The sequence below is a fragment of the Apodemus sylvaticus genome, chromosome 2 (assembly GCF_947179515.1).
Source record: "Apodemus sylvaticus chromosome 2, mApoSyl1.1, whole genome shotgun sequence".
NCBI lineage: Eukaryota > Metazoa > Chordata > Mammalia > Rodentia > Muridae > Apodemus > Apodemus sylvaticus.
The window spans coordinates 150,297,614-150,317,868 of record NC_067473.1 but is presented as its reverse complement, the minus strand read 5'-3'; the positions used below and the strand labels follow the sequence as shown (position 1 = coordinate 150,317,868).

General features: G+C 42.5%; 1 protein-coding gene across 2 annotated transcripts in view; it reads left to right on the top strand.

The window, feature by feature from the left end:
• The window catches only part of Ankrd30a (ankyrin repeat domain 30A), a 64,701-nt gene that overhangs the window by 25,936 nt on the left and 18,510 nt on the right, over positions 1 to 20,255 (top strand). For both annotated transcript variants that reach the window (XM_052174690.1, XM_052174689.1), the window contains 10 exons: positions 1,211 to 1,362; positions 6,067 to 6,234; positions 8,233 to 8,266; positions 8,531 to 8,672; positions 11,245 to 11,458; positions 11,766 to 11,949; positions 12,785 to 12,922; positions 13,988 to 14,944; positions 15,909 to 16,061; positions 19,948 to 20,018. In XM_052174690.1, coding sequence (XP_052030650.1) covers positions 1,211 to 1,362; positions 6,067 to 6,234; positions 8,233 to 8,266; positions 8,531 to 8,672; positions 11,245 to 11,458; positions 11,766 to 11,949; positions 12,785 to 12,922; positions 13,988 to 14,944; positions 15,909 to 16,061; positions 19,948 to 20,018 — 2,213 coding nt within the window. The remainder of the gene's footprint in view (positions 1 to 1,210; positions 1,363 to 6,066; positions 6,235 to 8,232; positions 8,267 to 8,530; positions 8,673 to 11,244; positions 11,459 to 11,765; positions 11,950 to 12,784; positions 12,923 to 13,987; positions 14,945 to 15,908; positions 16,062 to 19,947; positions 20,019 to 20,255) is intronic.

Sequence of the window (20,255 nt, the reverse complement as noted above, 5' to 3'; positions counted from 1 at the left end):
CTTGTACCTCATTTGATGTGTGGATTATGTTTTGGGTATTCCAGTATTCTAGGTTAATATCCACTTATTAGTGAGTGCATACCATGATTCACCTTTTGAGTCTGGGTTACCTCACTTAGTATGATGTTCTCTAGCTCCATCCATTTGCCTAAGAATTTCATGAATTCATTGTTTCTAATGGCTGAATAGTACTCCATTGTGTAGATATACCACATTTTTTTGCATCCACTCTTCTGTTGAGGGATACCTGGGTTCTTTCCAGCATCTGGCAATTATAAATAGGGCTGCTATGAACATAGTAGAGCATGTATCCTTATTACATGGTGGGGAATCCTCTGGGTATATGCCCAGGAGTGGTATAGCAGGATCTTCTGGAAGTGAGGTGCCCATTTTTCGGAGGAACCGCCAGACTGCTTTCCAGAGTGGTTGTACCAATTTGCAACCCCACCAGCAGTGGAGGAGTGTTCCTCTTTCTCCACACCCTCTCCAACACCTGCTGTCTCCTGAATTTTTAATCTTAGCCATTCTGACTGGTGTAAGGTGGAATCTCAGGGTTGTTTTGATTTGCATTTCCCTAATGACTAATGAAGTTGAGCATTTTTTAAGATGCTTCTCTGCCATCCGAAGTTCTTCAGGGATTTATTTATTTATGTTTAAATTTATTTTGCTTGCACGTACACTTGTGCACCAGAAGAGGGCATTGGATCCCATTACAGATGGTTGTGAGCCACCATGTGGTTGTTGGAAATTGAACTCAGGACTTCTGGAAGAGCAATCAGTGCTCTTAACCCCTGAGCCATCTCTTCAGCCCCAGAAAGAACTTTTGAGAATACAATTCTGCATATCATTTTTCTTTCTCAATATGCAAAACAAGTGTCAAATCCAAATCCTGGCTAAACTGTCACATGATAAAAATCAATGAAAACTAAGAGCTTTCAAGAAAAGCAGGAATTCCTTTGCCATTGAATAATGACTTTTTTAAGATTTATTTTTATTTTATGTGTGGGCTTGTCTGGCTTGCATGTACATATGTTCACTAAGTGTCCCCTGTGGCAAGAGGTACAGAGGGTGGTGAACCAATCAGCGCTGGGAACCAATCAGCGCTCCAGCCTTTTCTTCAGCCCCTCCCACAAAAAGCCTTTTTTCTTTTCTTTTTCTTTTTTCTCTTATTTGAAAATCAAGTCATCCTTCTGTCCACTTTATGTTAAAGGTTGAAGAAAAGAGAAAGTACAAAAATAAGGAAGCAGAACTGTCAGGAAATCTATATAGCGGTGCTGCTGACAGTGGTGCTGATGTAAAACCACCGAGTGGAGACACGGACAACCAGCAGTTTCCCAGGAAGGGGAGTGAGGGGCCTGGCAGGTAAGAACGGGTGACGTTTGACATGGATAGCTCTTACTATAAAACCCATTGTAATTACCATTTGGGCTATTACTCATTTTTAAATAAATGTTGTGCATATATGTTAGACAGATTAAACCTTACATGATCACCAGAAAAATATTAAAGCACATATTTTTAATCAATTATATTAAATTTTTGTTTAAAAAATATACCTAAAACATACATACATTATGTTATTTACCTATAACGTGTAACACAATATTCAAACATATATATGCATGTAAGCATTTATAAGTCATGTATTTTTTTTTTCCCGAGACAGGGTTTCTCTGTATAACTCTGGCTGTCCTGGAACTCACTCGGTAGACCAGGCTGGCCTCGAACTCAGAAATCTGCCTGCCTCTGCCTCCCAGAGTGCTGGGATTACAGACGTGCGCCACCACTGCCCGGCAAGTCATGTATTTTTATTCCAGAAGGATTTGATCCCAGGAATGAAGCTATTAACTGTTGGGTTAGGGAGTATTTCAGATTATGATATATGCTATTAAACTATTTTCAAAAATATTTACTACTTTTTAGTAGTAATATTTGCCATTTTCAGTAGTAAGAATTTTGGTTTCTTTCTTTCTTTTTTTTTTTTTTTTTTTTTTTTTTTTGAGACAGGGTTTCTCTGTGTATCCCTGGCTGTCCTGGAACTCACTCTGAAGACCAGGCTGGACTCGAACTCAGAAATCCACCTGCCTCTGCCTCCCAAGTGCTGGGATTAAAGGTGTGCGCCACCACTGCCCGGCTGAATTTTGGTTTCTTTAAAATTCAGTTATGTTATGTGAATATGTTTCTGTTATTTTAAAACTTTATTTCAAGAATAGCATACTATTTTAATATATCATTTTAATAAGTCTGGGAATTCCTTTTCGAAGAGCTACTATTAGAGATTAATAATACATGTTAAGTACTAATGTATACATACCAAATTAATTCCAGTTAAACGCATTATAAATATAATAAATATAAAAACAAGCTACTCACATAATTGATATATAATATTTTTTTTTCATTTGGGTTTGAATGAGAATGGCCAGCATTAGATTTGAAAATGTCATTTTCTTGTTAGAGGTCCAGCACTGGGAGTGACTTTTGAGGTTTCCAAAGCCCATCCCGGGCCCAGTCTCTCTCTCCCTCTGCGGCCTGCTAGTCGGATATCGCCCTCAGCCGCTTCTCCAACACCTGCCTGCCTGCCTGTCATCATGCTGTCTGCCATGATGATAATGGACTAAACCTCTGAAACAATAAGGAAGCCCCAATCAAATATTTTCTTTCATAGGAGTTGCCTAGATCATGGTGTCTTTGCTCAGAGATAGAAACACTAAGACAATATGTAAATGTATCTATGTGTATACACATACATAAATGTGCAGGCAAGCTACACAGAACATTTTCTTCAGTGATAGACCGTGTTAGTAGTGCGGTTGCCACCTGAGGTTGTGTAAATACACTTTGTCAGTTTCTCACATGGCAAAGTCTCCTAGTGGTGCATGTCTTAGGAAAGATCATCCTGAATAAATGTGAGGAAGAGGGAAGCGTGAGAGTGTGCCAACAAGAAGAAGAAAACTATATTCAGGCGCATCTCACTTTCCCGAGTGTAAATTAGACCAAATACACTATTAATTTTGACAGTTTAGACAAATAGGATAAATTCTACTTTTGCAGTGTCTTCAGATTTTATTTCATTGTAATTTAACATCACATTTAAAGCTGTTTAAAGTTATTCACATAAATAATTTATAAATATCATAAGTACAGTTTTTGTTTAATATCGGCTTAGAGACACAGTTTACTGGAACCAGCATCTCATATACATCCCTGTCCTCCTGTTTTAATCTCGGGTGTGGGCTATGGGGCTGCTTCAGACTGTCCACAGCAGCTGACCATGACTTGTCTCATGCTCTGGCGGGGGCCGGATTCTGCCAGCTGAAGATAGTTTACACTTGGGATTGGGGGACTCTTGAGAGTGTATAGAAATGCCAGAGCCCCAAGAGGCTGGGGAGGCTGCTGAAGGAGATCAGCTTTGTGCCCCAGTAAACGATCAGTTTGGGAGAGAATTTCCTGGGGTGCTGAGAAGACTGTATCTTTAGTGTTTATATGGATTGTTGTGTAGCTGTCTGTCAGGGCCTTATTTGACTTATTAAATCATTTAGACAAGCTGTCTATTGGGAAGAGTGGGGTACTGAAGTCCCTCACAGTAACTGTGATGAGCTACTTTATGGGATTACAGGTGTGCGCCACCACGCCCAGCTTGTGCTACCCTCTTAGGGAACTGTTCCTTTAATGAGCAAGCAGAGTCCCTCCTTAACTCTGCTGACAGTGCTGTTTTGAAGTTTATGTTGTCAGAGATTAGAACAGCTATGCCTGTTTGTTTCTTAGTTCCATTGGCTTGGAATAAACTTCTTCATCCATGCCCCTTAAGATGCTGTCTGCTGCTGTGGTGTGCTTCCTGAAGTCCATACAAAGATGGCTCCTGTGCTGTTCTTCAGTCTGCTTACAGGTGTCTTTTTATTAGGGATGGAGACTCTTGATATTCAGAGTTACTGCTGGAAGACATTGTGTTAGTCTTTAAAGGGGCAGATCTGAGAGAACAAATGCCTGTATTAGGGGCTGTGTTAGACTGGCTCCTGTGTTAGGGGCTGTGTTAGACTGGCTGTCTCCTGAGGAAAAGGATGAGACTCTGGCAGTTGTTCAGTCTCTAAGGCCGGATGTCTATGCAGTCCAAGTCTGGCACTAGAATTCAGAGGATTTCTGAGGAGTGGTTGGTCTATTCTATGCTGGACAGACATTGACAATTAGTGGGGGCAAGCTGGCAAAAAGCAGTGTTTTCTTCCATCCCTTTCCACACAGGCTGCCACCAGTAGGTATGGTCCAGACTTAGGGTAGGTCTTCCTGCCTCAGATAATTTAAGAAAATTCCTCACAGGAGTTCCCAACAGCTTGGGTCGCGGGTATTTCCAGATGTGGTCAAGTTGTCAGCCAAGATTAGCTGTCACAGATGTGTGAGCTCTTGTCACATTGTTGCTTTGTTCTGTTTCCTTAGACTTGTTTTGCCAACTCTCTTGGCATTATTGATTTCCTGTGATCTCTTGGGTGTGTTCATCTTTCCCTTCAGGTAGAAGTAACCATTCTAATATCCTCTGTAGCACTGGCTTAGTAGTCATCCATTTCTGTAATTTCTTTTTATCTTAGTCGTCTGAGCACAGTTATACGTATTCTGTTGAACTTATTGCCTAGATGATCTGGGTCACTCTCAGTGGTGGCTATTGCTGTAGAGCTAGTAATCTGGGGAGCACACAACTGAGTTTTTTATGTTTATTTCTGTGCAGGAACTTTCACCCCTGAGGAATTTGTGTTTTTCTTTTGGCTCAGCTGTCTTCATTCAGTGTAGCGTAGGCTGTGCTCTGGGGAGGGGCGGGTTGTAAGCATTGAGACTTGGTTTGTTTACGGCACTTGTCTTGAATGCTGCAGCTCTGAGTGGCCTGCTGTCTTCACAAGCAGACTTTACCCAGCATCACCCGCTTGCTGCTCCTTCTGCAGCCTTCTAGTGTGACTCCCAGTGTGAGCCACTTGAGTGAACTGGCCAGTGAGCCGTTGGGGGCGGAGATCTGGGGAGCTGGGTGTATAATCAGGTGGCCTCAGAATCAGGAGGGAGGGGGCCATATGGGAGCACTTACAGAGTGGGAAGGAACAGGTGAGTGTAAGGGATGGGGTTGAGAAGTCCTGGAGGAGCCAGAGGGCCTGGCAGCACTTAGTCAGGGTCTCTGAGGAACCTGAATCCATAGGGGCAGTGGAGTGATGCCAGCTGTGGCTCTGGAGGAGAAGGCGAAGAAGAACTGAACGGGAGGAGCAGAGAGAGAGAGAGAGAAAGAGAGAGAGAGAGAGAGAGAGAGAGAGAGAGAGAGAGAGAGAGAGAGAAAGGGAGAGGGAGGTGGGGCGGCCACGGAGAAGGATGAGCAGGGCCACCTGGCCGTGTAACTAAGGGAAGTCCTGGAGGATCCCAGTGGGTCTGCAGTACAACAAGCAGACCTACTGCGGGGCGGATTGCTGGGGAGGCTATTCCTGGATGGGCGGGGCAGGCCCATAGGGTAGTAATGAACAGACCCTGCTGGAGGGGAGGGGAGGGGTCCCCAGTATGTGTATATTCTGTTAAAAGTAATCTCAATTGCCCATTGGCAAAGTCAGCTTCAAACGTTTTTATTTTATTTATTCATTTGTCTGTTTACGTGTGTTTTTGCACATGTACTACATTTAAAAACCAAACTAAAAATGTAAGGCAGGGAGCTCTGCCCTCTGGTGGCCTGTTCAGGTTAGATTGCTGGCCTCTTGGGTTTGCTTGAGGTTCATGCTCCTATATTCCTACAGAGCACCCAGTCTCTGTGCTTGTGATCCCGTCTCTTCTGTAAAATGGTTTCTGTGGCTTTCATTTCACAGCGAGCTGAGCTCTTGTGATTTTACCTCCTCTGAGAAACTTTCCTTGTGCTCAGATAAAGCGTCCCACAGATCAGCCCTGGCACATTCTGCCAACATGCCCTATTATGGATTTGTTCACTAGCTGTGCATGTGCGCAGTTCGTGCACAGAGCCAGAATTATACCAAGATCACTTTTCCTTTATTCTTTGTCAGTAGAATTATTTTTAAAAAAATATTTTTTTAAAGATGATTTGTTTTTAAATAGTGGTCCTGCCTTGCTTATGAAAGAAGTGAAGAAAAAGGAAAATGAAAACTGGGTATTCAAAGAGTCTGCTAGGATGGCAGTGACTAAGAGTGCTGACTTACCCACTGGTGGCTCACTACAGTCACAGGATGGCTCCCACTGGAGTGACACGGACCAGAGTGAACCCAGGTAAAATGCTCATCAGATTTCTGTGCTGGGAACGATAGTGATGACTGAAGAAAGGTGTCGGGTTTGAGCCAGATGTGGTAACATAGCAGCTCTGGAGGCAGAGGCAGGCAGCTGTGACCCAGGCTACCCTAAGCTACAGAGTTCCAGAACAGTAGGGTTACACAGAGAAATTCTGGCTCAAAACAACAAAAACAAGATTTATTCCAAAATTGTGGCAGTTTAAAGGTTTTTTTATTTAGAAAATGTTTACAAGATTCAGAAATTATTAATAATTACAAGTAGTAAAATAATATGAATTCATTTGCTACTGTGTCAGTATAAAACCCTTGGATATAGGCCTGTTTTCACACTGTGTAGCATGCTCCTGGGTTTGCTGGGTGTCATGGTTTGAATATGCTTGGCCCAGGGAGTTGGAATAGTTGTGTAATATGGGTGTGGGCTTTAAGACCCTCATCCTAGCTGCCTGGAAGCCAGTCTTCCACTAGCCGTCTTCAGATGAAGATGTAGAGCCCTCAGCTCCGCCTGCACCATGCCTGCTTGGATGCTTCTGCCTTGATAATGGACTGACCCTCTGAACCTGTGAGCCAGTCCCAATTAAATGTTGCTGTAAGAGTTGCCTTAGTCATGGTGTCTGTTCACTGTAATAAAACCCTAACTAAGACACTGGGTCTGCCACTGATCCGCTGTGTGCTCTAGAGCTTTTTTTGCCCCACTTTGTAAAATGTCTTAACCTGTCTTAACCTGTCTCATAGGACTGTGAGGACTACTGTGAGATTAGCACATGAACAGTGCTTATGGTAATGCACAGTAATTGTAGGTCCAGAAAAGGCTACATTTTGTCATCATTTAAAAAACTAACTAACTAACTAACAAAAACAGTGTTTCTGGGGCTGGAGAGATGGCTCAGTTACTTAAAGCACTGACTGTTCTTCCAGTGGTGCTGAGTTCAATTTCCAGCAACCACATGGTAGTTCATGACCATCTGTAAAGAGATCTGCTGCCCTCTTCTGGCAAGCAGATGTCATGCACTCATACATTAAAACAAAACATTAATTTCAGTCCAGGTGCGGTACTTTATGCTTGCAATTGAAGGCTAGGGCAGGAGGATCATCATGAGTTCAAAGCCAGCCTGAAGCACATAATGAGTTCTAGGCTTACCTAGTCTACAGTTACCTGCTGTAGGCAGACCTGTAGGACATTTACCTTTATCTCAAAAACAAAATGGTTTCCTATGTAAGAACTTCTGAAACACTTTCCAGATAGTTTGAAGAGCCCACAGATGACAGTGACAATGACAAATGAGGCAGATAATATGGCTTAGAGGATGAAAGCACTTGCTACCAGCCTGAGGCCCCAAGTCTGATATCCCAGAACACACATGGCCCAGGAGGGAACCGCTTGTATACTATGTTCTCTGACCTCACTTGTGCTGTAACACATTTATGCATGTGCATATACACACACACACACAAACACACACACACACAAGAAAGAAAACTAAAAAGCTTTCTTCTTATGATATCTTTTTCTATCAAATAAAGCAGGTAATGTGTTTTTCCTTTTTCTGTGATCATCGGAACTTTGGCCTAAGTTTAATTCTTTCTGGCCTGGGGATATGGCTCGGTAGTGTAGAGCTTGCCTAGAACACACAGAACCCTGCATTTGATGACCACCCACCCACTGAGGGCCTTGGTGGCACACAGTTCAGACTCCAGCTCTGGGGGCCGAGGCTGAAGGCACAAGGTCATACTCAACTGAATAAAAGAAATATGTGTATGTTTTCAATTTCTTATGATAGTAATATTTTTATCTCTGACTCTGTTTATAACTAAACCCCCTATAGAAAAATTATTATGTAAATAATCTATAAACTTTATTAGTAAAAGAAATAAGTTTCAAATGTAGAGGTTTTGTATAAAAGCCAGTAATCTTATATATCCTTTATATTTTACATAATATTAGTCTTAAAGGATTCTTATGTTTTTTTTTTTCTTTTAGGCCCACAAAGAAAACATCTAATAAAAATAACAAGGTAATGTAAAAAGAATAAAAAAACCAATAATTTGTTTTAAAATACGAGTAATGTTTAAAAATGTAAGTTAAAAGATATAAAAGACAAAGTCAAAACAGGACCTTGTTATCAGGTATGAAACAGTAGCAGTTGATAAGTGTCCTTTTGACCACAGTTGAATTCCTTTAGAAAGGGCCGCTTTCTGCTTGTATAAGCAGAAAGCTTATATATTATATGTATAGTGTAACTATCAGGGAACAGTTTAAAATAGTGTTTATTTTACAGGACAGCAAGCAGACAGCTGCTGTGGACAACCTTGATGACTTTACTGAGTCATCTGAAACAGCCTCTGAGGACCATGAACTGCAGGCCCCTGATTACGAGAGCATTTTGTGTGAAATCGAGCATCTCAGACTGGAGTGTAAAGGTGTGGTCACTGTGCAAATGGAAGGCCTTTTGATGTATGGTGATATATGCCAGTTAGCATTGCCCCTCTACCCCCGATGTGTGACAGTACTGCATTGCCCCTTGACCCCCAATGTGTGACAGTACTGCATTGCCCCTCGACCCCCGATGTGTGACAGTACTGCATTGCCCCTCGACCCCTGATATGCGACAGTTCTGTTCCTGTCAGAAATACTCATTAGATTAGCATAGTCTATAAGCTGCTCGTTACGCTGTCAGCCTAAGCACTGCAGTCCTCTCACCGGACCCACACATCCAATCGTTTTGTTCACCTTGCTTTTCTTCTGTGTCTTACTGTCACCGGGTGTCGTTACCTGGTGTGCTGGCTGGTTTTATGTGAACTTGACACAGGCTGGAGTCATCAGAGTGGACGGAGCCTTAACTGCGCGTATGCCTCCATAAGCTCTGCTGTGGCGGACCTGTAGGACACTCACTTAATTAGCGGATGACGAGAGCGTCCATCCCATTGAGTAGTGCTGGCCTAGGCTGGTGGTCCTGTGATGAGAACATCATGATGAGCAAGCCACCGAGCAGCAGCCTCCATGCATCAGCGCCTTCCTTCAGGTTCCCCCCCTCCATGGACTCTGCATCAGCGCCTTCCTTCAGGTTCCCCCCCTCCATGGACTCCGCATCAGCGCCTTCCTTCAGGTTTCCCCCCTCCATGGACTCCGCATCAGCGCCTTCCTTCAGGTTCCCCCCCTCCATGGACTCCGCATCAGCGCCTTCCTTCAGGTTTCCCCCCTCCATGGACTCTGCATCAGTGCCTTCCTTCAGGTTCTCCCCCCCCCCCCCATGGACTCTGCATCAGCACCTTCCTTCAGGTTCCCCCCCCCCCCCATGGACTCTGCATCAGTGCCTTCCTTCAGGTTTCTCCCCCTTTATTCCTGTCCTGATTTCCTTCAATGGTAAACAGTCATTGGAAGCCTAAACCAAATAGACCCTTTACTCCCCAAGTCGCTTTGGTCATAGTGTTTCATCAGAACAATAGTAACCCTGAGGCACCTGGTCTCTGCCTAGAAAGCTGTAAAACTAGAAAGCTGTTTTTCCTACTAACCTACCTCCTGCAAACACAGTCTCTCATTTAACTGTAATTATGTAATTGTAACGATTCAGATCTGATCATATGAACCCTTGGCTACGAGGTTAAATTGCTCAGTATTTGAGCTTTCGCCTGCCTTTTCTGGGTTTTGGTTGTCTTAGAAGTTGCAGTAGGTAGGGCAGTAGTATATCACGCCTTTAATCCCAGCACTTAGGAGGCAGAGGCAGGCAGATTTCTGAGTTCAAGGCCAGCCTGGTCTACAGAGTAAGTTCCAGGACAGCCAGGGTTACACAGAGAAACCGTGTCTGGGGGGAGGAGGGAGAAGTTGCAGTAGAATGTTTTTGTTTTATACAATTTCAGCAAGGCATATTGATATATAAAGGGTAATCTGGTTAGTTTCAACATTTGTATTAAACACGTATTTAATTACCGTAATCAGCATAGTTAACAATCTATCAAAGAAGCCTCCATTTCTCCCCACACTCCTTGTTAAGAAGCTGACAGATTGTTCTCCAGCATGTCCCACGAGATAGGTGAGAGCCAGTGTGTGTGTGTGCCCTCAAAAACACCTATATCAGCACTTTAAATCTCAGCGAGTCTAATGGCTTCATAGGGTGCAGCTCATGCTGGTCCTCATGTGCACTACCCTACTAATTAATGTCAAGCATTTTCCATGAATTTCTTTTCCTTAACTATGTCTTCCGTGAACTCCTTTTTATACATTATCTTGTAAGTTGTATTTGTCCAGCCTGCCTAAGCAGAATAGATATTCTTCTTATAGGAGCAGTGCATGAGATCTCATCTAATCTTTTCAGATAGTTTATCCTTGGTTGATGTAGTTTCTTGCTATGTGTGGAGTGTTCAGTACTTGGCTGAGTATCCCGGGCCCTCTCCAGACCTGCAGGGTCTTTATCTGTGTTGTGGTCTCCTCTCTGGTCTGTCCTGGGATCTCAGCTGGCTTTGATGATCAGACCCTGAACCTAGTCACCTCCACTCAGCAAGTGTGGGGAGCTCTGCTTCCGTTCTTTGTTCTTTATCGGCGAGATATCGGCGAGAGAAGCAGCCTGGCACGTTCATACATTTCATCTGCCATTAGGATCATTGCCCTGAGAAATATTATTTAAGATTTTATCTGTCTCTATCTGGGTTGTTTCAAGTGGGAATATGGCTCCATAACTGTTACCTCATCTTAGCTAAAAGCAGATTGTAATAGAGACTCATTAAATGCTTTTTGTTTTCCTGTTTTAAATCTAATGTGGAATGTTTGTCTGAGTTTAGCTTAGCACAAAGCTCTCCAGTTCTATCCAGTTTTATAAGAACAAACCCCATTGTGTATAAAGTCCACATTTTCTTTTAAGCTGACCCAGAGCAAGTGTCACCTGTGTTATTGGCAGAGCCTAGTGTAACGTGTTCCACAGTGTAAGCGAGCGAGTGCGAGCATGCCGGCTTTAATTTGCACACTCATTTATCTGTCTCTTATTCTCTCCTGATTCAGATACCGTTAGTCTGTTGAAAATCCGGGATGCCATTTATTCATATAGGAGAATAATAGAACTTAAAAGAAGCCACTGTGAACTACTTACAGGAAAACTGAAAAGAATGGAAAATAAATGCAAAGGGTTACAGAAGGAGGTGTCAGAGACAGAAGAGGTGAAGTCACGGTTGGAGCATGCAAAGGTCGGATGGGAACAGGAGCTCTGCCGGCTGAGGTGTGTGGCTCTGTCTTTATGAATGCTTAATGCTCTGTTACGCTCACTTATTTATATACGAGTGTATAGATACACCTTGGCAAGTGTGTGAAAGTCAGGTGCTAACTCGGGAGGGTCAGTCTCCTTCTACCGTGTGGGTCCTAGAGATCCAACTCAAGTGGTCTGGCTTAGACAAGGGCCTTTACCCACTGACCACATCAGAGAAGCTTTATTAGGACAGGACATCACCAGCCCGAGGTCCAGGTCACAAAGTGATCTTCATTTTGTATAAACAAGTTAATTTTAAGATATGCATGCTTAACTTCAGATTTGCACTGAAACAAGAGGAAGAGAAGAGGAGAAGCGCAGATGAGCTTTCTGAGAGAACCGTGGAGCAGCTCAGGAAGAAAGCCCAGCAGGTGCAGAGTGAGATGGAGGCCAGGCAGCAGCTAGAGGCCTCTCTCCGAACCCTGGAGATGGAGCTGAGGACAGCGAGAAGCCATCTCAGCCAGGTGAGCTGTCCCCGCTAAAAGAGTCTCCTACCTTTGTTGTATTTTAATGTCACTTCAATTATATAACTGTATTTACACACATACATCTGTGTATGCAAACGTACATACATACGCCACTTAAGATATGCTGGTTTCCTTATTATGCAGACACCATGAGCATGACAGACATCAGCTCTATCACTAGTTGATGTAATTGTGTGGGGCTCTCAGGATGTATGCAGGCCATTGTCAACTGGTGGTGCCTGGTGCTGAGAGTAAATCTTAACATAGATTGCTGAAATTATGTATTGTGACTCTTGGAAACAGATGGGTACTACATATATCTTTTCGAAGTGAAGTAATGGAAGATAAGTTGAATATGGAAAATAAAGTAGTTTAGCACTCTTAAAAATAGGAGCTGACAGCCAGGCGGTGGTGGCGCACACCTTTAATCCCAGCACTCTGGGAGGCAGAGGCAGGCGGATTTCTGAGTTCGAGGCCAGCCTGGTTTATAGAATGAGTTTCAGGACAGCCAGGGCTATACAGCCTGTCTCAAAAAAACAAATCCAAAAAACCCAAAAAAATAGGAGCTAACTTTGAAACTGTTAAAACTAGTTAAATATTTGTAATAATCTGTAGTTTACAATATACTTTCCACCTGTAAGAAGTGGCTTTGCTTTTTTAAGCCATTTAACTGTAATATGCAGCACAAATTGAGTGTTTTGTATGGGTTCCTGGTGTTTTCATTGGCTGTGTCCGGTTTGGTTTATGTTCTGGCCCTAACTAAGCTTTCAGATACCATGTCCGCAGCAGGCACAGAGGTACGAGTCTGAAAATTTCATCACTGTATCTCTAGGCTTTAGAGGAACGAAATGAGACTCAGAGGCAGCTTTCCCGAGAACAGAATGCCAGAATGTTACAAGACGGGATTCTCGCAAATCACCTCTGCAAGCAAAAGGAGATAGAGATGACGCAGAAGAAAATGACTTCTGAGGTATTTTCTGTAGTTTTCAAAAGATGTGTGCATTTATGTATTTACATATTTTCAGAACCAGCCTTATGGACCACAGAAAACATACAGGATTTCTGAACCATATGTGTGCATACATAATAAACCTGTTTCAGGAGGTTTCCCGCTGTCTGAAGTAACATAAGGAATAAGTGCTCTGGTGACGGAGCAGCAGGCACAGTGTAAGGGGACTGGGGAGTTCTGAAGCTTGTTACATTTTTAATCTTTCCTTTTTACAGTGGTGGTGACAACAGTTCACTCACGTGTACAGACCTACTTATTTGTATAGTGCTTATTTTTAGCATTTATCAATAAATGTGGTTTCAATGACAGATTAAAAACAGTGTTAGAAAAGTCTTTCTGGATAAAAAGAACTAAAAGAACTTTGGGAAATTTCTGTGTAAATGAAAGAACTAAAGGTCTTACTTATTACTGACTGATTATTTACCCTAAAGTGTAAACCTGATTTTTTTTTTGCATGTATGTTTGGTATGTTTGTGTGTGTTCATATTTGTGAACACATGTGTGCATGTGTGTAGGGGTTAATGGTAGGCGTCTCTGGTCTTCTGTACTTCACATACTGATGCGGGGGCTCTCTGAACCTTCTTGGTCAGGGCCTCGAGGATCTCCCATCTTGGCTTCCCATGTGCTGGGGTTGCAGGTGCGTTGCCAGGCGCCCAGCACTTACACAGGTGCTGGGAGCCATGCTGTGGGCCTCACTTGCATAAAGCCAGCTTCTGCTGTGAAATGTCAACAAATTTAATAATCTTGGACTTGGTGCCTGAAGCCTGTTGTAATTCAGAGAAACACTTTCTCCAGTGCTAAGTTTCTGAAAAAGTATTTCTCTCTTAATTTCATGAAGTTGTTGTCTTCAATTACATTTATGTACTTTTAGGAATTAAACTTCTATAAGCATAGAAATTAGTTTATTATTTCCAGTTGCTATATGTGTTTCAGTGCTTAGGTTGAAGAACCTTACATGCTGTCCTTGAATTCTTGAAATTGTGACATTTCACAGACGGCTAACTAAACGTCTCTTTCCTTACTTAGGTTTCTGTTAGTCATGAAAAAGAAAAAGATTTATTGCATAAAAACCAGAGGCTGCAAGATGAAGTTGCCATGTTAAGACTGGAAATGGACACAATAAAAAACCATAGTCAGGAGAAGGAAAAGAAATATCTTGAGGACATTAAGATTGCAAATGAGAAGAATGATAACCTTCAAAGGATGATGAAGCTGAATGAGGAGACACTTACGAACACAATATTCCAGTACAGTGGGCAGCTGAATAGTCTTAAAGCCGAGAACACAGTGCTGAGTTCTAAGCTGGACAGCGAGAAACAAAATAAGGAGAGATTGGAAACAGATGTTGAGTCGTTTCGGTCTAGACTAGCTTCTGCCCTGCATGATCATGCTGAAATTCAGACAGCAAAAAGAGACCTAGAAACTGCTTTCCAGAGAGCAAAAGATGAGTGGTGTCGTTTGAAAGACAAGATGGGTTTTGATATGTCTAACCTCCGAGATCACAATGAGGTTCTCTCCCAACAGCTTTCTAAGACAGAAAGAAAATTGAATAGCCTAGAAACCGAGTTTCATCACACAAAAGATGAGCTCAGAGAGAAGACGCTGGCTTTAAAGACTGCGCAGAGAGACCTCAGCCAGACCCAGTGCCAGATGAAGGAGGTGGAGCTCATGTTTCAGGATGAGCAGGGGAAAGTAAGTAAATACATGGGGAAGCAGGAGTCCATCGAGGAGAGGCTGGCGCAGCTGCAGAGCGAGAACTCCCTGCTCCGGCAGCAGCTCGACGATGCCGCCAGCAAGGCCGACAGCAAAGACAAGACAATAGTGAACATCCAAGACCAGTTCCAGGATGTGCTGAACAGATTCCAAGCCGAGAGTCAGAAGCACAGCCTGAGGCTAGAAGACAGAAATCAGGAGCTAATCAGCGAGTGCAGCCATCTGAAAGAAAGAATGTGCCAGTACGAGAACGATAAAGCAGAGAGAGAAGTAAGTATCAGAAAAGAGAAGTGTGATGTAAACTTTCCTGATTTCTGTCTCACAGGTATGGGTGTGCGCCTGCCGGTATGTCTGTGCACTGTGTGCATGCTGAATGTTTGCAGAGGCCAGACGATGGCATCCGAGCCCTTGGAATGGGAGTTACATATGGTTGTGAACCGCCATGTACGCGGGTGCTAGGAATCGAACCAGGCTCTCTGGAAAAGCAGTCATTGCTCTTAACCACTGAGCCATCTCTCCAACCCCAAGAAAGATAAATATTCTTAAAACATCACAAAGGGAAATTCAAAATACTATTTGGTAATACTATGTTAAGTCTAGCTAAATATGAAAAATCTACTGGCTCTGCCAGTAGCTGGGCAGAATCCTTTGGTGCTTGACCAAAGGACAATAACTGAAGACCAAGCACAGAAACACGAGGACCTCATGACCTTATAACAAAGAATCTTAATAAGCTAATTTCTTAAAAGCTCCAGAGTACAATAGTGGTTCTTGGGGCTGGGGGTGAGATGAGGAGAGAGGCATGACAGGAGGCGTGGGTCAGTGGGTCAGTTACAGTGACGAGCAGGAAATGTGGAGCTACTGAACAATAACATACCCTGCATTTCAAGCATCTAGAAGAAATTATTTCACCATAATGAAATGATCAGTGTTTGAAGCCATAACTGTCTAAATTGATCTAAGCCCTAGATAATGTGTATATGTATCTAAACAGTATGTACACTGTGTACAATTTTATGTTTTTACATGTCAGTTAAAAGATGAAAATTTTAAATATGAGTAAATTAAAAATAAAATACATAAAAAAGTTTCACAATGTAGAACTCATCCCTGCCATCCCCACTGACAGGCACAACTCTATGCAATGATATTCCTCAGAGTGTGTGGAAGAAATAAATGGTATTCCTATATGTTATAATTTGTTTTATAAAATTAGTAACAAATGTCTTATCAGGTAGTTGTGAGGCAACTCCAGCAAGAACTGGCTGATACCCTAAAAAAGCAGTCGATGTCAGAGGCTTCGCTAGAAGTTTCCTCCCGTTACCGCAGCAATTTAGAAGAAGAGGCACGAGACTTAAAGATGAAACTAGGTCAGATCAGAAGTCAGGTACGTACGAGTTTGGTTTGCCAGCTGCTAAGGATGATGCCAGCAGACAGCTTTCCTTTAGATTTTCATGTTATCTGCCATTACTTTTATAATGAACTTATTTCTTAAACTCCACTTTTATTCTACCATTTTTTTCTTTGACTTAAAAAGATAATGCATTTATTTCTTGTGAGGGAACATGCTAAGCATGCCACCTCGTTCCCATGGGGACAGAGGACAGCCTGTGGCATCTGTTCTTGCGTTCCCTCACATGATCTCTAGAGGTCTGGCTCATATCATCATTGGCCACAGACATCGTCAGTCTCCAGAGCATCTCACTGGTCCCTTTTTTTACTTAAAGCTTCATCTTTCTTTAACATATTTATCCTTGTGCAGATTGAGAGCTATATATCATTCCTCAGAGATTTTTCTATTCCAATTGAGATAAAGTAGGTTAAACTTAGATGCGGTTTATGGAAAGTTCCAGAAAATCTGCCTTCTTTTCACCCCCACTTTTGTGAGTGGATACAGTATCTTTGAAACTTATTTAATGAATTTCAAGATAACTTGTACAGAAAGGCCGTATATGTTGCTCAAAAATGCAGATGTTAGTCAGGTGTGGTAGCACACTTGTAATGTCAGCTGTTTGGAGGACTGAGTCTGAGGCTGGCCTGAAAAAGTTTTAAAGGGACTGAGAGTGTGCTCAGGTGTAGTGCTCAAACCCTGAGTCCTTATGCTCAATCCTTTGTGCCAGAAATAAACCTAAAGCAAATGTTATACGATAATTTAAAACCTGTCCCCAAAGCTAGGCATTACTTTCATTTAGAAATAAAATCATATGAAAATATTCAATTCATATATAGTATTCATATCTAAAACAAAATGAAAACAGTGTCTGGGTTTTCCCATCTGTTTTGTGTGTTTGTTTAAAATCTCTGTAGTGCCAAACTGGTCTAGAAGTAACTGCATGAAGCAGGCTGTCCTGCAGGTTGCAGCCTTCTCGTGCCGCCTCCTCTCAGGTCTGGGCTTATAAACAGGTCCCAGTATTCCTGGCTTGCGAAGTATAGCAACAGTATTGAGTTGTCATGAACATACAATGCACAGCTCACCATTTAAAGCAAACACTCCGCATCGCAGTGTTTTACAGATACATAGTCGTCAGCACAGTTGTGAGAACCTTGTCTTCACAGTGAACAAACCCTGCGCCTCTCAGTTTTCACCCCTGTCCCTTTGTCTTTCCCAGACCTACTAATCCGTTTCATGTCTGTATATAATTTCTTTTTTCTGAGCATTTTATATCATACAATGTTTACTCCTTTTGAACGCCTCTGTTCTCAGCACATTGCTGTCAGTCATTGGTATCTTCCATGTACCTCCTGTGGCTGCTCTCCCTTCATCAGCTGGTGGGTGTTAGGCTGCTTGTGTCTCGACTGTTGTTAACGCTGCCATGGGAGCGTGTGTGCGTGCGTGCGTGCATGCGTGCACTCTCCATTACAGGGCACTCCACCGCTCACCATGCTGCAGTTCCCCACCTTAGTTACCTAGGCCCCCTGTGCTACCTGCACTTCTTTGCTCATGCCAAGCTTTTAGTCTTTTTGGTTTTTATTCATTTTTACCTCATTTATCCAGAACTGACTCACAGCTAACCTTTCCATGAAGTGTTCCGTAAATACACCTTACTCTTAACATCCTGATGTTTCCATTACTCTTAAATGGTTTTTGCTTCTTTCTTTGTTATTTGTATGAGAAGTAATCTTGTTGGGATATAAATTTACTTAGACAGTGAATGATGTCTGGTATACATATACCCTTGAATAAGTCAAAAATGTTTTTGCTTAATAATCATTAGAATAGAATTAGGTATTTATACCAGTACTCCTTTTGAGACCTTCAGTTGATAAGAATTTTTTTTTTTTGAGACATTGTCTCATGTATCCTAGGATGGCTTCATACTGTACTATAGCTGAGGATGGCTCTGAACTTCTGACCTTCCTGCCTCTACCTCCCAGATGCTATAGTTATAGACAAATGCTATCATGCCTGGTTTGTGTATTGCTGAGATTCAAACCCAGGGCTTCATGTGTACCAGGCAAGCGCTCCACCAATGTGATTTTATACCTACCCCTTAAGAGTAGGTAACACGACTCTTACTCTAAATATATTTTAAGGAATTGCATATGAAATGGAAAGCACATAATCTAATAGAGGAGAAATGTTCTATCAAACATTTTTTCTCACCATGAGAAAAAAGTAACTTCATTTGCCTTCTTTCACTATGTGGCCGGACCTGGGATCTGTAAGTCTAGAGGAGGCGCCGACTGTGAAGCTGTGTCTACAGCGTATCTGACATTCCTACTGCAAAACCTTCATGTACCATTAGAGGACTGGCTAAAGCAACCCAACACACTTTTAGGGAGTGTATTGCGTTAAGGACCTCAGTTTCTCCACAGAGCCCCTATCCTCAGCCTCTGGTTGCCATGCATTTACTGCTTATACCAGGAAACAGAGTGTACTGCCCTGTGTGATCGGTGCCAGCTGAGTCGTATGGAAAAACAGAAGCTAAAAACTGATCACATGGACAAAGATGCTGGCAACCTGAGAGATTTCTGGAAGCCGCAGGAAGTCCTAGGGACAGTGTGGGCCTCAGTCTTCCCATTTCCTCCCATGTTCAGCCAGTTTGCATAGAGGACCTCAGCTACAGTTGCCACAGCACCCACCTAAAATCTCGCTCACTGCCATGTGTGCTTCAAGTACTTTATATTCCCTAATTAATCATCTCAGTAGTCCATTGGCATGGGTAGGATCATGTCCATTCCACAGATGAAGACACTAAGATACAGAAAGTTTATTTGCTTAGAATCTATACATCTAGCATCTGGAGGAGAGGGTTTAGACCCAGGCATTCTGGCTTCCTTGTGGATATACCTCCACTGAAGCTATTTCATAAGGCAACCAGCTATCACTAAAATGTTACATTCATCATAACTGGCAGAGCTATGACAATTTATAGATATATAAGTAGATAGCACATATACATAAGAATTCTTAAAATCACAAATGACAAGATGCTGTTAGAAAATTCTTGCCAGGCTGTGGTGGTACACACCTTTAATCCTAGTATTGGGGAGCAAATTCTAAGTTCAAGGCCAGACTAGTCTACAGAGCAAGTTCTAGGAGAGTCAGGGCCCTGTCTCAAAAAAAGAAGAAAGAGGGCTGGAGAGATGGCTCAGTGGTTAAGAACACTGATTACTCTTCCAAAGGTCCCAAGTTCAAATCCCAGCAACTACATGGTGGCTCACAACCATCTATAAAGAGATCTGATGCCCTCTTCTGGTGTATCTAAAGACAGCTACACTGTACTTAGATATAAATAGATCTTTAGACTGGAGTGAGCAGGACCGACCAGAGTGAGCAGAGGTCCTAAATTCAAATTCCTAGCAACCGCATGATGGCTACAACCATCAGTACAGCTACAGCATACTCATATACATAAAATAAAATAAATAAATCTTGGAAAAAAAAAAAAAGAAAGAAATTCTCTTTTGTGGTTTCACCAATGTTGTCAGTTTACATATCTGGTTAGATATGTAAGACTTTCCTGCTCTGCTCTCTCCGCTAGCTGAGCACTAGTAAACTATGATTTACGAATGGAACTGTCAGTTACAGCAGACAGCAGTAAACTTTTCTGTCCAAAAGGACTGGATAATATTTTAGCTTTTGAGACTGTAAGATCCCTGTTGTAACAACTCAGTTAAATTTGCTTCCATTCCAGGGATGCGCACGTGTGTTCATGTGTATCACGCGTAGATCACAGGTATCCTTGTGTGCCCGGAAAACCTCAGCACAGGAACAAAGTGCAGATTTAGAACAGCATATTAGTAAAGGTTTGTTTTATTCTTTATTCCAGTTGCAGGAGGCGCAGGATCAACACAGAGACGCTGTGCAGCGCGCTGAGAGGATGGAAGGACACCTACAAAAGTACCGTTTACGCAGTGGGGCTCCGGTGCTTAGGAAGCAAATAAGCAATGTATTGTGGCCGCTATGTCAGTTATGAGAGCTGTAGCTCTGCAGCCAGAGCACGGCTTCACCTCCACGTTCCTTAAAGTGCATAGTGCTAAAAACGGAGGAGTTAGGGCTTAGCCTGTGCATGAAGATGTGTGCTTGATCCCGCAGCCACACAGCATAGCTAGAGAAATTATAGTTTCCAAGCCATCT